The 16,429-nt window shown below is 38.4% G+C and overlaps 1 protein-coding gene across 1 annotated transcript; it reads left to right on the top strand.

Annotated features, from left to right (window-relative positions):
* Positions 1-1,045: 1,045 nt before the first annotated feature.
* Positions 1,046-11,509, top strand: GNG4 (G protein subunit gamma 4). The gene is made up of 2 exons (XM_010221034.2): positions 1,046-1,169; positions 10,810-11,509. Exons 1-2 carry the CDS (start codon positions 1,074-1,076, stop codon positions 10,936-10,938), a joined length of 225 nt encoding a protein of 74 aa, XP_010219336.1. The 5' UTR covers positions 1,046-1,073; the 3' UTR covers positions 10,939-11,509.
* The last annotated feature ends 4,920 nt before the right edge of the window (positions 11,510-16,429 follow it).

Raw genomic sequence — 16,429 nt, 5'->3', positions numbered from 1 at the left:
AGTGGTGTTCTCTCCAACTGTGATCCAGCCTGTGGCTGTTGAGATTGTCTGGTGCAATGTTTATAACTTGCACTGTTTGAGATGAATTTCCAGAAAAGCAAGGGACAACTGGAATAATCTGGGCCATTTGTGGAGTTTCAGTTGCTTAGCTCAATTAATTTAAATGAGTTATACACAATTAAATTTCTGATTTGCCTCTGGACTTCAGCTGTGGCAAATGAATAAATGTCTCTCTCTCTTATTTGTCTTTGCTATTTTTTCTTTGGCTCTGAGGTCATTTGTCTAGTCATGGAGATAAAATTCAAGTCATTCTTACTTGTAGGAATATAATATTTTAAGCAGAGATAAATAGGTTGATTCTTATTTTTACAGGGAAAACAGAAAATAGTAGTGTGGGCCAAAGCAAAAGTCCAGAGATAGCTAGAATTCAGAACACTAATCTTGTGAATGACAGATATCCTTCCTGCTTGTCCATTGCATTTGGCAAAACAAATCTGAAAATTCGTTGGAGCTTGGTTGTACTGTACATTGGATTTAATGTAGAGCCAACTACTGCACGTGTATTTAGTTCTGTACTTTGTGATGAATATGAGCTAGAAGAATGTAAACAAAGGCAAAAAAAAGAAAAAAGAAAAAAAAAAAGATGATAGTGTGTTGTGACATGGTTTTAACTGGTGAAAAAGCACTTTAAGGAGAAACTTGGGTTCCGTTCTTTTAGTTAACACATATGTAGGAAACACATTCTTTGTACTGGCAAATATAAAGTTCTTGTTTAGTTTTCATACAACTGCTTTAACTTAAATTTATTTTTTTTACAAGTATTGAAATGTTATTTTGTTTTTACAAGATAGTGCTGAGCACGATTCACCATCCTATTTGTATTCTACCATTTCATTTTTTCAGCACAGATTATGTACATATCTTAAAAGGGAGAAGGAACGGCTATCTTGGCATTGTCTTTGTACATCTGTGCTTTGTGAGATGAAAGCAGTTTAAAAGTTATTCCTTTTGCTTTACTTCCTCTGGCCTATGCTTTGCAACTGTTTCATCTTTGACCCTTCTAGGAAAACAGAATGAAGGAGCTGATGTCCAACAGTACAACCAGCATATCCCAAGCAAGGAAAGCTGTGGAGCAATTAAAAATGGAAGCGTACATGGATAGGATGAAGGTAAACATAGACTTGTTGATATTTTGAATTCAGTCACTGCATTGTGGTTTGACTTCCCTTAAATACGGGAGAAAGACTTGATCAGCTGAAATCAAAATTTTGTTGAGATATAGAGCAATATGCAGCTCTTACGAATCTGTTATTTACTCACTCCTTGGTCCTAGTGAAGCAGTTTTCAAAGACTGGCTTCTAGTCTGTTTTCATGTGACGCCTCCCAGAAGCAGTGAAATTTGTTAAAATCAGCTAACTGGTGCACAGCTGCTCTCCTTTTCCCACTGCATCAGAATATAAGTGCTGTTCGGGTGTCTTGGTAGAAGGGTAAGTATCTCTCTAGAAATTTGAATAAGTCTTTAAGACATTATAATGCTTTTAAGTAATGACAAGCTGAATTACTTGGTTTGGTTTGTTTTAGCACATATGTCATCACACCAAATAGTGTAGGATGATTGCAATGTTCTGTTCTGATTTCTTCACACTGGATAGCCTGTTAATGTGTGGAGATTGGGTTTCATCACACCTCTAAATATACGTGGATTAAGCATTTTAGTTAAAGGCATTATTATACGGAAGTCCTTAATGTTTTCAACCCAAAAAGACCACAGAATCATCCCTCTCCATCATTCTGCCTTCCATTAAACCAAGATTTTGGCATTAAATTAGGCGCTCTAAACTAATAATGCCATAGAAAATTTTAAGAAAGCAGTGCTTGTCCTCTGCCTCTTCCTTGCTATGAAAATTGCGATTAATTATTTGGATGAAAAAGCCAGCCTTTAGCAAGTAAGAAGAGCTTAGAGATGGAAAGACTAGAAGGAGGAATGCACTTATGTAATCAGTTTTTTTTTGCAAAGTTGATAAGGATTTCCAGGGTGTGTACTGCTAATATCAACATTTTTACTGAATGTTAATTTTGAACTGTAACTTTTAAAGGGCACAGGAAGCATTTGACTAGATCTCTTTTTACAGCTAACTTGACAAATAAGTGCATTTTTTATTACATGGCATTATTTGGAAAGTCTTAATAAAATTGCACAGTTTCTTTTTAGTAATTTGATGTCCTTTAAAATAGAATGAAACCCCTTAGAAAAACAGGATACAAGTATCTCTTTTCAGAGACTTTAGTGACAATATTTCTTGTCTTCAGTTCTTATTAGTCTGTGGTTATAATGGAATATAAGAGTAAGAATCATGTGTTGGCAGTAAAAATACCGCTTTGAAATGAACAGTATTGCATTATGCCAGTGTTTCATGTGCCTTTCCAAGTGCTAGAGGTGGAGATCCAATAGCTCAAGAGCGATCTGTGAGACTCCTGAGTCGTGCCTGCAGTTCTGGAGCTGCTCTGGTAGCTGGTGTAGCCTCCGCAGAGGATTCGCAGCCTTAATTTCCAGCTATGGGGGAGCAGGGAAGCGCAGCCCTGCCCAGGCTCTGAGCAGCAGTGGGTTACCCGTGGCAGCTGCACTGAACCCCAGCTTGCAGTGGGATCTCAGAAGAGCTCCTATGGTTTCCCTTTTGGTCTCTGTGATAGCAGGGAAATGCTGCTTTTGCCAAGATTTGAAAGGATTATAGGAGTTTTATCTGTAATGCTGGAACTGGAGTGGACAGCTTGCTAGCAGCATGTAGGATACAAAGCAAGAAAGTGTCTGCTCTTCAGTACTGGGTGCAGTAGGCCCTGCTAACCCCAGAGCTATATAGCAGGCTTGTTGCAGGAGCAAACAGGAAAGGAAAGCTGCTGGAGAGTTCTTACTGCAAATAAGTCTTGTGATTATATCACATGTAGGTTGAGGTGGAACTTCATTTGGTAGGCATTAATGTTTTAATGCTAAAAATGCCAAACCAGCTTATAAGTGCACAGTCACTGTTGTGATCAGATATGAGTGCTAATGCTGAAATTATTAAAAAATTAAATACAGCTTCCCAGTGACAATATTCTTTAATACAATTATTTAGAGATTAATTTATTTAAAGCTTAATAATCTCTTGGGATGTGACTATAATTCCTGCAATCAATGTATAAAATATAGTTTAACATATTTATGTTGCAATTTTGGTAACATGATTTAAAAACATTATACTTTAAATTGCTTATATAGTCTTAATTCAGTCTGTCCTTCCTTCCTGTGGAAAATCGTGGATGTAGTCAATATGGGAGTAATGTTATATAATTATCCTTAAAAACAGTATCAGATCACAAACTCACTGATGAGACAGAAGTATTTTAATTCAAGAATATTATTCACATGAGTATTTACTCTTGATTATATGAAAATATGAATTTTAGCTGCACCTTTTTGCCTCAGTTTTTAGCAATGTCTTTTAAAGTTGGAGTTTGCATAACTGTGGTTTTGTTCTTGTGCGTTGTATCGTATCTTTACAAGTTCATCATGTGTTAGCCATGTGTTGGTAGGGGCAGTTGTTTCTATTTCCTTAACTATTAGCCCACCTTTTTATAGAATAACAGTACAGGTAAGTTTTCAGTCGGGTTAGTCATCTCACCTGATCCCATAACTCTCTTGGCAACAAATGCAGGATGTCTCCTTACATGTGTTTGCTCCTGACATCCTATCTGCTTCTTACACTATGTGGACTTTAATACTTTGAGAAATATGTTTTGGTTTCTAACACTCCATACACTCCATTAACCTTGCTTCCTGTGGTACCTGTGGCGTGCCAGGTACACAAGACTGTTTTCAAGTGCTTTTCCTGATCGCAACATCAGCACCACTAGCTAAACTTTTAAAATTGAATAACTAGTTTAGTCCAGGGCATATCTTGATTCTCTGGATTCTTTATTTTTTCCTTTCTTTCCATGAAGGTCTTAGCCCAGCTTCCAGTGATCCCGAAGGGGCAACTGCTACTGGTGCTGAACCAGCACCACATAACTGTGCCAGCACAAAGTCTCCTAACACGCAGACTGTCTTTTACTTCTTTTCAAGGTTGGAGTGTGATTGCCTGAATTAATTTGGCAGCAAAGTTGAGGATGGCAGGACAACAAGCTGACTTCCCTCACGGCCTAAGGGAGGAGCAGTGCAGCAGCATGACTCTGACACTGATATACCCTAATTAGGTGTCCCTTTACCCAGATCGTGCCACTGCAACTCATGTGGCACTCATCAGGCACTAATTCTATTAATCACTCTAAGTTTTGGTGAACCAAAGTGACTTTTCCTGAAATGCTGCTACTTTGGTACACTTAAGAGCAGAAAAAACAGCTTCAAGATAGCCATTAACTGAAGAGACTTTGGCACAGTCTCTCCTTCTCCATGTCACCCAGTTCTATGATCACAGCCTCAGTGATCCCTGAGCTTCCTCAGCAGCCTCTTTTATCAGTGATAATCCAGTCTTTTAGATTAAACCAGGGCCAGGTATCAAATTCTTAATTGAAATTCCTGTAGATTTAAGTGCCTAAAGATTTTTCCCTGAACCAGCTGTGAAGCATCTGCCTTGGCCTCATGGGCCTGCAATCAGAGCTGGGTAGAGGAGAGGTAGAATCAGAGCTGTAAAGGTAACATGGAAGAGAACTCCTTTTTTTTCCAATCATATATATTGTACTTAACTTTGATGCTTAACTATTCCTTAATGATTAATTCTGAACAATTAAATTCCCATACAAACTGGATTTGGGAGCTTGTCTCTGAATTTGTGCGTCACCAAAGGAGATACTAAGTAGTGAGGAAATAAGCACCATAGTCTATAGTCATTCTGCAAAATTTCCTTGTTTAAGATTTAGGTTAATTGTTTAACTTTCCAAAAGAGATACAGGCATCCATGCTGCATCCATATGTGGACAGGATGCTGTACTGGTTTTTTGGTCATCTTTTGCAGGTACTTTAGACCTCCTTAACTCTGACTGTGCTTTTTTATAGTGTAAAGTGGCAGGTTAGTTTTCAGCTGAGCTACTTCCCCTGACCCAGCTCATCCTGCATCTGTATGAACAGTGGAGCTGGCAAGAAGGAAAAGATGGGAATGGGTGGCAGAGGAAAAGGTCAGGAAAACATGGCCAAACTTGTTGTAAATTTAAATTGTCCATGCTTGGTAGATTGTCTTTAAATTACTTTTATATAGTAAAATCATGCCTTTCAAGTACCAAAGCATTTACTCAGTTATGTGGACAGCTTCATTTATTAAATTTGTAGTGTTCTTAATTACATATATAAAATATATGTTTTATATATATTTATATATATATGTAAATATATATATACATTTATATAGCTGTTAATTTAATGTTAAAAAGCAGCTATTAGCAGGTGTGGCAGATGTAGAATCTAGAAACCTGAAAGCTTAGAAGTACAATAGTTTCACCTTTCAAGACAGCTTGGGACAGAACAAATGTACCCCAAATCTACTGTGTTTCAGTATTTCAATGGTTCCTACACTAACATAGACTAAGTATGATTTGTAGAAGGTTCATACCTTGATTTCCAGAATTTTTCTAACAATATATGAGGGATTGTGAGAAACGATTGATTTGTTTCTTATTCCTTTCAGAACTGCTTTTCCTTTAATCTTGGGGATAGTATGTGTTTATTTCAGCATAGACCAGTTTGGCTTGCTGAGAGACTTTCCAGTGTTTTACACAGGGGATTTTGAGTTTTGGGATTTTAACTGTAAAGGTAGACAATTAACTCATTTCCTTTTTTTTCCCTCCCATTTTGCAGTTGCCTGAAGTAATTAGGCATTTAACAAAAGAACAAGACTTCCAAAATAATTTCATTAAACATTACTTTGCAAGCAGCTGTAACCAACTGATTATTTCCTTAGCAGAGAAGACCACATTGCTAACCTTAGGGAGCCCTCCTTCAATTCAGTAGGGAAATCAAAACTTCAAGCTCGCTATTCTACTCTAGGGGCAGTTTGTTTGCTGTGCAGAGTAGTTACTATAACCCGCAAGAGCTAGGTTCACTCAATTAAGGTTTTGTACTTACAATAGTTGCCCATTCCCCGCTATGTTTGGATTGCTCAGCTGGTGGAAAAATCAAGGCCTCCAGCCATTCAGAGCAGCCAGCAGCACCACAAAGAATATTCATGGCTGACGAGTGAAAGAAACAGGACAGCTTGAAGGTATTGGTATATTTATTGGTAGCTGAAATGAGTATTGCTGTAGTGGGGTTTTTGTTGGGTTTTTTTGTTTGTTTTTTTTTTCGGCAAGCCATAAGAATCCCAGAAGGATCATAAACTGACTCTGCCTTTCTTCTCCATAGAAGTACCAGCTAGAAATTATAATGCAGAAGTAAGTGAGTAGAAATCAGGAGGAGCAGATTCCATGCTAGAAGACACGCATCAAACAAAAGCAAACAATGGCCTCGTGACTAGTAGAATACTGCATCTCCCAGCAAAGTGGAGAAAGCCAAGATAATAATGGTGCTTCATCACAATTTTCCCATGGATAAAGCACTATTTAATCTTCTCCTCACAAGCAGGAAGGCGAGAAGGAATGTTCTGACATTTAAGATCCGTGGTGTATCAGCTACTATTCTTTATTTCCTAAGAAGGTAGAAAATAGTCCCAACTGGCTCTGAATAGTGATAAGAGATAAGTGGTTAGATTGCTGATAAATGTGTGAATCTCTTCATTTTAGATGTAAAGGATAAACAGAGTGGGTTTCATAGCCAGGATAGTAATTAGTCACAATCCATGACAAGACAGATGACATAGTAATTGCAGCATTTTCCCCTGTCACTGAAGCTTATAATTATTAGTGCAGCTAACAGAATTATGTTCTAACTTTGGCTGTTTTTATCACCTCTGTTACTCTGAAATGTAATGGTAAAATTCCACAGTTCTCCTGAGACTAATTCTTTAAAGCATCAGGGTCAGCTTTTTCTTCTTCTGATAATTTGACAGCCAGATGTATTTTTACACTACAGAGAATAAAAATTATTGTATAAAATGCGAGATTGGCTTGATTCATATGTATTCCAGCTCCTCTATCTATGCATTTTAAAATATAAGAAATATGGAATGGTAATTTTCTTTTAAAATTAATCTATCAGAGTCTGATTTTTCTTTTTTTAGCCACTTCCACAGTGTGTATAAATGACTTTGAATCAGTACGTCAAGCAGTATTGCGTAAGAGAGCAGAAGTAATTAATGCATGTTAGTTTAATTTGAATGTTCAAAGTATATATTTTTATTCTAATTCTTGGTAAAAGCCATTCTGAAACTGTCTGGCAACATTCACCTATAAAAAAAGCTAATGGTGAGTATGAGCTATGATGGACTAGTCTTCATGTAACTTCTTCCATGGCACAAGCAGGATGATTAAGACCTAATTTTATATAACAACAGATCACATGATTGGTCGTTAGGCATGCTCTGCATGCTGATATTTGCTAAAGAAGTTGTCTCTGCTATAGCCTTCCACTGCTGCTGTTTTGAATAATACTGAGTAGGAAACATGCCGGAGGCAACACTGTATTTTGTTCCTTTTTGGCCACAGTCCTGACTTCAGTTGCCATGTTTGTGAGAAATGTTTTCATTGCTGCTGGAACGTCATCAGCTGAATTAACTCTCTATAGAGAGTGGTCACCACCTGACTGCGTCAACCATCACCTATCCCAAGCTGAGTGAAGAAACAGCCATAACGGAGTTCTGTAACTACTGTAGTCCCATGTAGGAGAATTTCTTCTCCCCAGCCCTGCACCCTTTTTTTAAGCATGAAAATACATGACCTAATTGTGGCTGAGACGTACAGAACTCAGTCAGTGAATCTATGTACAGTGAAATATATGTTGCAGGTTTGTTTTCCTCTAAACTGTACTATATTTTGTCGAAGAGCAAACTCATTTGTTTGTGTCGTTTGAGCACTGCAGTGTTGAACAATCTGCTTGCTCTGCTTTGTGATGTTTCACATCCCTACCAGCATATCGGAGGACACGTTAGATATTCATGTTGTGCTTTTTGCTAGTGATAAACCCCTTTTAATTCTTACAGAATGTCAAGCATAGTAAAAAATGTAGAGAAACAAGTAATGATATTTATGGGGTTTATCCTTTCTAAAAATTATGGTTGAAATTGTACTTTCATCCAATGAAAAGCAATATACTTAGGCTGATGCTGCTTATCCTTACGTGGAGCGAGCGAGATAGCTATGGAAAGATCAGTCTGTTGAAGTTCATTGTTGATCCCCTGCGTTTACAGGATCCGTCTTCTTAAAAACATTTCTGGTCTCTTTAACAGAATAACTCATTCAGCAGCTTAATAATTGAAGATGGATGTCCCAGGCATCTTTAATAACCTCTCCTTATGAGGCCTTCAGGATTAATGTAGCTCTCCATTAGATTTTAGGGCAATAAAGTTGATTGTGACATAGCACTAAAAATGTCACTGAGCTTTTTGTGGGCAGCTGTGGCTCTGAGTTTGACTTGCTCAGTTTGAATGAGAGCTCAGGACCAGTAATAAATTAGAGCACAGAACTGTCTTTTCAAAGAGACAGCTGATCTGGAAGGACAAGAGAAAAGTGAAAATGTGTGTGTTAAATAAGCATGAATATAATTGGGATTCTTGTGGCTTGAAACTGCTTCTCCAAAAGCCTGTGGTATGCATTCCTCCTGAAGCTCTTGGGAACGTGTTAGTTTAGACTTTACTGAGATACAGCACAGATCATTAGCAAAGAGAAGGTAGTTTGGCTGCCTTTGATCTTTCTTGAGCTTGGCAAGAATTCTGCGCTGTGCCTATATTGTGCCTCTGTTTGGAGAATTCAACTTTTTAAAATTCTCTGATAAATTTAAATGACAATTATTAGTATAACATCAATCTCAATTATCTACTTTGCCATTACAGTTCTACCTCTCTGGCTCCAGACGGTGCCATCACACTGTAAAATCCATCCTTTTGTCTTTGCCTAGCAAGCAAAAAATTGAAGAATGTCTGAAAAAGTCAAAATCCTTTCTTTACACTTGAAGTCAGACTCTCCAGTTCATTTTTGTTTGAGGGCCTCTCTTCTCAGATGCCCTGGTCCTTCTGAGTCTCTGAACAGCTGATTTGCTCAGTTAAGTTTTCAGTCTTCTGCTTTGTATTGGCCCAGTAACATCTCTGCCCACCCTCTTGTACCACCATCTAATTCAAAGTCAAGCTGATTTTAAGTAATCTTACAGCTCTGCTTCCTAGAAACCTCCTGGTTTCTACCAGGATGCCAATCCGAAGTACTTTGTGGTTTTAAGAATTGCAGCAGGCCATATTTTAACATATGTTTCAAGTAGAGAAAATGGCTATGAATGCCTGTCCAACACCAACTGACTGCCCAGGTCTGATGTGAAGCCTCCTGCAAGCTGGAGTCCTGCCAAAGCAAGCCGGGTGTAAGAAAGCTACGTGAGAGCAGTGGCACACCTAATGATGGAGAAAGCAGATTTATTTTTGCTCTCTGCTGTAGTAAAACTACAGCTGTGCGAACATGCAAACCTCAGTGTCTGACTGAGGAGAATGTGACACAGTGTTCAGAGGAACACATTATTTTATAAAGACTCCCCATCTCAGTATCTTTTGTAATACTGAAAATGTAATAATTCAATGAAACAAAGAGATTCAGATTGTTATAAACATTGTCTTGCTAACAGAGAGAACAAAAATATTTTGTATATGACTTCTAAGTTTTTGTAAAAACTCACAAGAGCCACAATGAGCCGAATGTCACCAACATTTTAAAGGCACAAAGCTGCAAGATTTCAGCTGCAGCCAAGATGTTTTCATTTTTAATTTCATGCAAAATACCCTGACTGCCAACACACTGATCTTATGCATTGGCAGACTGCGACTGTATCTTGATAGGAATTATATTGAATTTGGCCACATGAAACAGGGAACATTGAATTAAAACTGCTCCACAAATTGGATAAAACACGTAATAGCATTCATAGACTTGGACAACAAGTCATAGATAATATAGGATAATATTAGATAATATAGGATAGGATGTTAGATAATATAGGATAATTCTCAAAATTTACAGAAAGGTTATCATGTTTTGTTATATTTCTGGGGGACTTCTTGGTAAAACTAAATAGAATTCTATCTTTGGAAACTTTAGAACTGTTTATTCAAGAAGTATAAAAAGCCTAAAGGCAATTTAAATCAAATTTAAATTGATGTGATAAAACATTACTTATAATAACTCACTAAACAGAAAATATTAGGCAGAATTCATTGAAAAGCACAGTATTTAGCTTAAATGGGAGCTATGACTCAAAATGATTAAGTTTTTCTCCTGATTCGTTACTGCTTCTTAATTTCATGTTAACATGCCTGAAGAACAAAGAACGTTTCAGTGGAAGATCTTCCAACTCTGCTTCTCTGACGGCTGGCAGGAAGAGCTGAGGCTGAAGGCCTCCACAAACTACCTACTTCGTTGTGGACCCGTGTGGCTCCCTGCCTACGAGCAGGGTGTGCTCCTGACCTTGTTGCTGGTGGAAGAGGAACAGCTAAACAGCCATCATATAAATCAATACCATTTTATGGCAGAGTATTAAATAAAATGCACATAATGGTTAGGCCTAATAAGAGCAAACTTGGAAAAGTGAACTCAAAAGCAATCTATTCCTATTCTATGAGAGCTCTCCCTATATTTTATGTTATGTGAAGGATATTTGTGTAATGCTGCTTGATTCAGAATTAAGTCTTACAGTGGTTCTCTCTTATCTTCTGTTAGGTATCCAAGGCTGCTGCTGATTTATTGGCATACTGTGATGCTCATATTGGAGAAGATCCCCTTATTATTCCAGTGCCTGCATCTGAAAATCCCTTTAGGGAGAAGAAACTCTTTTGTACGATCCTTTGAGTCAGTTTTCAGTTAACATGTCTTTTGTTAAAATTTGTTACCAGTGATGCATGCTCTAATTCTTTGTATTTTTTCTTCAATTATCAATAGGAAACCCATAATTACAGTATTTTAGGAGGTAGTGCATTTTATGATAAATAAAATTGACTCCTAACAAATTGAAGGCCAATTAACAAATTTAATTTCAGTGCTTCAGAAAGATTCTTTTGGCCTTAATGAAAGTATCGAGTATAATATCAAACTGTAGATTTCTTTGCCAGTCATAGATTTTTCTGAGACCTAAATGAGTCATACAGACTCCGAAGCTATTTTTAACATTCTCATTTTCTTTGGGAGGTGAATTTAATTTATTTGCTTCATTTTCCTTTACAAATTTATTTTACAAGAGTAGTGTGACCTTTCCTGAAGTAGCTCTCTTTAGAAAAAAAATGACAGCGATTTACGATGTTTGTAATAATCAGCACTCTGCAATATATGATATTTACAAATACGTTAGTGAATGCTATAATAAACTTGACTACAAAAACAGTCTTAGTAAGGCAACATTGTAACTGTAAACAAAATGAAGATGTATAGTTACCTACTAGCACTGCATCAATAAAGCCGTAGAAAAAATACGTGGCTGCTCGTAATTTATTTTGAGTAATGATTCAAATTACTTTAGAAGGTAAACTGAACTGCAATATATTGGCTGTTCTTGCAAGTCTCAGGGAAGGGCTTAAACTCCACCCTGATCAATGCAGGGAGGAGGGTTCCATTTTCTCAGCAGTTCTGTGTTTACGCCTTTGCCCAGGAGAGAGAGACTTTGTGAGGATGCCAGGCAATGGAAATGCAGCTTATTCTGGAACACACACTGAGAACACTGTGCCAGCAGCAGGAACACAGCCTTCCCCCTGCACCCCCATAAATACTTGGTTGTACAAATTGAAATATGTCCTTGGCCCAGTGGGGTGTTCAACTAAGTTTGCGGCTGTAGCTTTGCATGGTGGACCTTAATCTGAAATAGTGAAAGTTTGGATGTGCATCCCTGTTCCAAAGGGGTGGTGAGTATTGTGAGAATGTGGCTCTGAGCCAGACACATGAGGAGAGTTCCCTCACTGATGGATTTCGTATCGGTGTTCTGGAAGTTACACCTTTGGGTTCCTCAGTGCTGGGGTTCAGTCTGAGAAACACTCCTTGAAATTGGGCCATACACACCTCTGAAATTGGGCCATACACATCATGCTGAAGATAATTTCTCTGGAGAGTTCTACCAGTCTGAATGAGACCAGGCTCCGAGCAACCATCCATAACCATATTTCCTGTGCAGAGATGTGGATTTCATAAGTGCCATAAAAAACTGCAAAGCAAAGGATTGTCGAGGAACTGAGCATCTCGGGGAAACACCTAAATTTGGATGCTAAGGAAAGGTCAGGTTGATGAATTAAATCTTTCGGATTTAGCCCACAGTGCATATTCTTTCTCAGTGTATTTTTAGCAATTTCCATCAATGTTTGTTGCTCTGTTTTGTACAGCAGAAATACCGGACACCTTCACTGTGGAGGCAGCGCTTGCTTTCCCACTCAGCTTCGGTAACGCGGTGCAGGCAGCTATGTTCAGCCACCAGTCTGATCAGACAAGACAGATGGATTTGCCACAGGCCAGCCCACTCACCAGAGCTGTTATAAAATGAACCTCCCCGTTAATTTACTTCTTGTAATATTAAGAAATATATTCCTTGCAACCAGTCATTTTTTGTGGCATCTTTAATTTGAAGATTTGGTAACTGAGAACTTCAGTAGTCCAGTAGGCACAGAGCAGCTTCCCAGTAGCTATTCTGAGAAACATTCAAATGTCTTGCTTAACTAGGATTGTAGGATACAATATGTGTACTTAAGAAAGTAGAATTTTCTTGTCTAGGTTCTCTATGTTGGTTTGCATTTCAAACTTCTCAGTTTTAAATTCCTCTTCCTAACTTCTAACAGGAATATTTGTTAATGCCTGGTGTGTTCAGCTTTATTTTGGGGGTACAGAAATAGGCTTTAGTTGACCTAATAGCTATTTTTTTGACAGTGAAATAAAAACGGCGTTTTAAAATCATTTTTTACAGAGGAAGCAGCAAAATGCTAACGAGGCTCTTCGGGGAGCCCTCCCGACGCGCTCAGTGACGCCGTTACTGCTGCGGTCGCCATGGCAGCGTGTCCGTTAGCCCTCGCGCGGAGGGCCGAGGCCGTGGCCCGCCGTGGCGGCGGCAGCCGGGGCGCAGCCGGGCGGCCGCCCTCTCCGAGGCCCTGCAGGAGCCTCCCTGCGGCCCGTCCGCGATGCCAGACCCTCCACGGCGCGTTGCCAGGCTGCAGGCCGCTCGCTTTCCGCTTCCCTCAACAGCGGCACCCGAGGCCTTCAATGAACGTTTCACAGTGGCTTTGAGTATCACTCGTAATAAAAGCTCTACCTACAAAAATTCAGCTTTTTCAGTCTTAAGAAGCATGTTTTGTGCTTGAGGGTTTGTGGTTTGGAGCACGAGGTTTTTCTTCAAAGCTTTTCTTGAATTATTTGTGAAAGGATAGGATGTCAGACTTTAATAGCTGAATCTTATGTGTGGTTTCTTTCATTAGTCCACAACATAATCAAATAGTTCATTTTATATCTATTAAGATGTTTTTGTGCTTCTATCCTTTAAAAAAAGAAAGCAGCTAGAGTATAATATATTGTCTATTTTTATAGCAGATATCACCTTCATGGAAAACAGGACAGCCTTATTTACAGGGACCTTATTTACCACTTTTTTGATAGATATATACTGCTGACAAACTGCCAATTTGAAAAGGGGCATGGAAGATCACTAGTTCAAAATAATTATTATAGCTTTGGATCACATAGCAATATGTGCCTTTATTCAATAAAACAAGATTCTCTGGAGCAAATGGTAAGATTTGTTCTTATTTCATGCTAGCTTTATCCAGAAATCAACATTTTAAACACTGTCTCTTTGTCCATGCCCTCCAAACCATCACACGTCTTTGTTGTTATATTTCTTGCTGTTTTGACATTTGCAGTGGTTTGGATAGACTGCTCTTGTTACTCTAGTTTAATGCTCAAACACCTTCCTCCAACACTACTTGCAAATATCTGAAAGTTTTTGAACATTTTTCTAAAAATAAATACTTGTTCTATCATAAAGTACCACATATTAAAAAAAAAAAAAAACAGCATAATGGACTCTCCAAGAGTAAGCTATCTTCTGAAGCAATGACCTTTTATTTTCATCAAACCATCTGACTTGATTCCCACTGACTTCGGTGAAAAAAGAAAAAAAAAGAAAGAAAAGCAGCCGGGTTACCCAACCAGTCTCTTATTCGGTGCTGTCTGAGTTTTATTTCATGTACCGTTGGGCTTGTCGCTTTGTGTTTCAGGCCCAGCAAACAATGCCTGCTCACTGCTAGCAGCGCGAGGTGCGGCTGTCACCCCATGGAACGAGAACTTTAAGAAGAGAAGTTGGATTCGAGGTGACATGTTACTATCATCAACTCATTCTTCATATTATCCTAGTGTCTGCTGCAGTGATGGAGGAAGAGTTCCCAATGGTAAGTTAATGGTAAATTATAGTGTATCCGTAGTATTGGCGTAGTGTTTGTGGGCTGTTTTGCATTCCTTAGATTCATCTCCTTGGCTTATATTCATCATTTCAGTACAGAAAACTATTTCCCATTTCTCCATTACATGCCAAATCCTCCTTCCTACACAAGGTATTAAATTAGTAGCAGGCTGCTTAGCTAATGCTAATAGGCAAGTTTTTTAAGCAGCTTCTACAAAATTGTGGAGGAAGGAGGGGAAATACTGGAGGAAAGCTTAAATTAATCTGTAGGTCAGCCTACACATTAAAATAAATACAAACTTTGGTGTCAGTGACACAAAGGTAAACCCAGGAGGATTTCCCTACTGGTTCAGAGGGTCTCTGAGCAGAAGCGTTGAGTATCGTGTAGCAAGGGAGCTAATGGGACAGTGACTTTTAATGTAGCCATTAATACCAGAGTTAATACAGGAATGACTTTTCTGTTTGTTGAGAGGAAGAGGCTTGGTTGAGGTTATCAATCAAATACAGTTTCATCACTCAAATTTGTAAATAAACAACATGAGATTTAAACTGCTTTACCCTAAAATCGGGCATTTTCTTTCCTAAAATCCTATTATGAAGTAAAAATTGCACGGGGTCATCTATTACTGCCACCTACTGATAAAGTGACTGAAACAGAAAAATGTAAATAACAAGCCTCAACTAGAATGATATTAAAAATTGATTTTAAATGAGTACATGTACATACAGGAACAGAGTATTTTAATTTCCATGGTCTGCATTTTGTAAGGTATCATGTGTCCCCATGTCACATTTTGAGATGTGCTAGAACCTCACAGTTGACTTTCAAACTCCTCAGTTTACACAAACATGAAACTCAGATATAGGATTTAGTTAAATAAATCCAGTGTCTAGATGTAAATCATTACAGTATTTGGGGATCTCTGAGTTAATCTGCAGCAGAGCTGCCGTCCACTGCTTTCCTGTCATTTTATTTTATTTCTTTTCTTCCAGTTTCCAGACGTAATTCAGATGCCTTTCCCTCACTGGTGAAAGGCCTACAAGTTGTGCCACCACTCTGCCCTTTTTCTCCCTTCAGAAACTGATGTGATTGCAAACTGCAGAAAATCCTGGCTGTAGGGCTGAAATGGGTCCCTGTACAGTGAGCTAATAATAATCTATTCTGTTGAGTTGCTTTACTCCTTCACATTTAAACTTATCTCCTAGCTTCTGTCCTGGGTTTTTTGGTTTCTTTTTTTTTTTTTTTTCAGATGCTGGAATCTAGGTCAAGTATTTTCTCATATGCCACAGGGTGAGTATAAAAACAGAATTGAACATAGGCCTCAGCTTACATTTGGAGCAAAGTTTTACTGAAATTGCATCAAGCATGACATAAGTCTGTATTTCAAAAGCCCGCCCATTCCACCAAAACTTTTAGTTTTGTATCTTCTCACTGCACCGTATCGTGTTGAGCCTTTGAGTACGACAGTCCTGTGTGTTTTGTGCAGCCTGCTCTAAAGAGGAGCACTGCTTTTTTCGGAGGAAGCGGCCATCCAAACTTTCTGTCAAATTGGCATTTATAGAAAAGAACCATTTTAAAAACCATTCACATGGCATCAATTTAAAGATTTTTGGAATGTATCAAGCTGTCTCTGGGAAACGCAGCTCACATGACTTTTTGGCTGAAAAATTGTCCCTGATATTGTTTATCCAAAAAACTCTGTTTTGCCACCAAGGTTCTTGCACTGATTCTTGCCTGCGAGTTCCCCTGTAGAGCACAGAAGTCTCTATCCTGCTCCTCAGAATACTGACCTGAGATTTCCAACACCTGCAGTGTTGATATACCAATATGTTTGCCATCCCTTAAAATATCAGGTGATAAAAACTTCAGATGCCAAGAGTCTCATGAAGAAATACGTCAACAGAAACATTAAGAAA

Source organism: Tinamus guttatus, unplaced genomic scaffold (assembly GCF_059628265.1).
Source record: "Tinamus guttatus ecotype Peru unplaced genomic scaffold, ASM5962826v1 Tinamus_guttatus_pri_ptg000601l, whole genome shotgun sequence".
In the NCBI taxonomy this organism is placed as follows: domain Eukaryota; kingdom Metazoa; phylum Chordata; class Aves; order Tinamiformes; family Tinamidae; genus Tinamus; species Tinamus guttatus.
This window is presented reverse-complemented; position numbering and strand designations above follow the sequence as displayed.

Bases quoted from the DNA above. Each gene is read 5' to 3' on its own strand.
- GNG4 (XM_010221034.2), top strand. From the start codon at position 1,074: ATGAAGGAGCTGATGTCCAACAGTACAACCAGCATATCCCAAGCAAGG. The intron at 1,170-10,809 runs GTAAACATAGAC...ATCTTCTGTTAG, and splicing joins CGTACATGGATAGGATGAAG to GTATCCAAGGCTGCTGCTGA.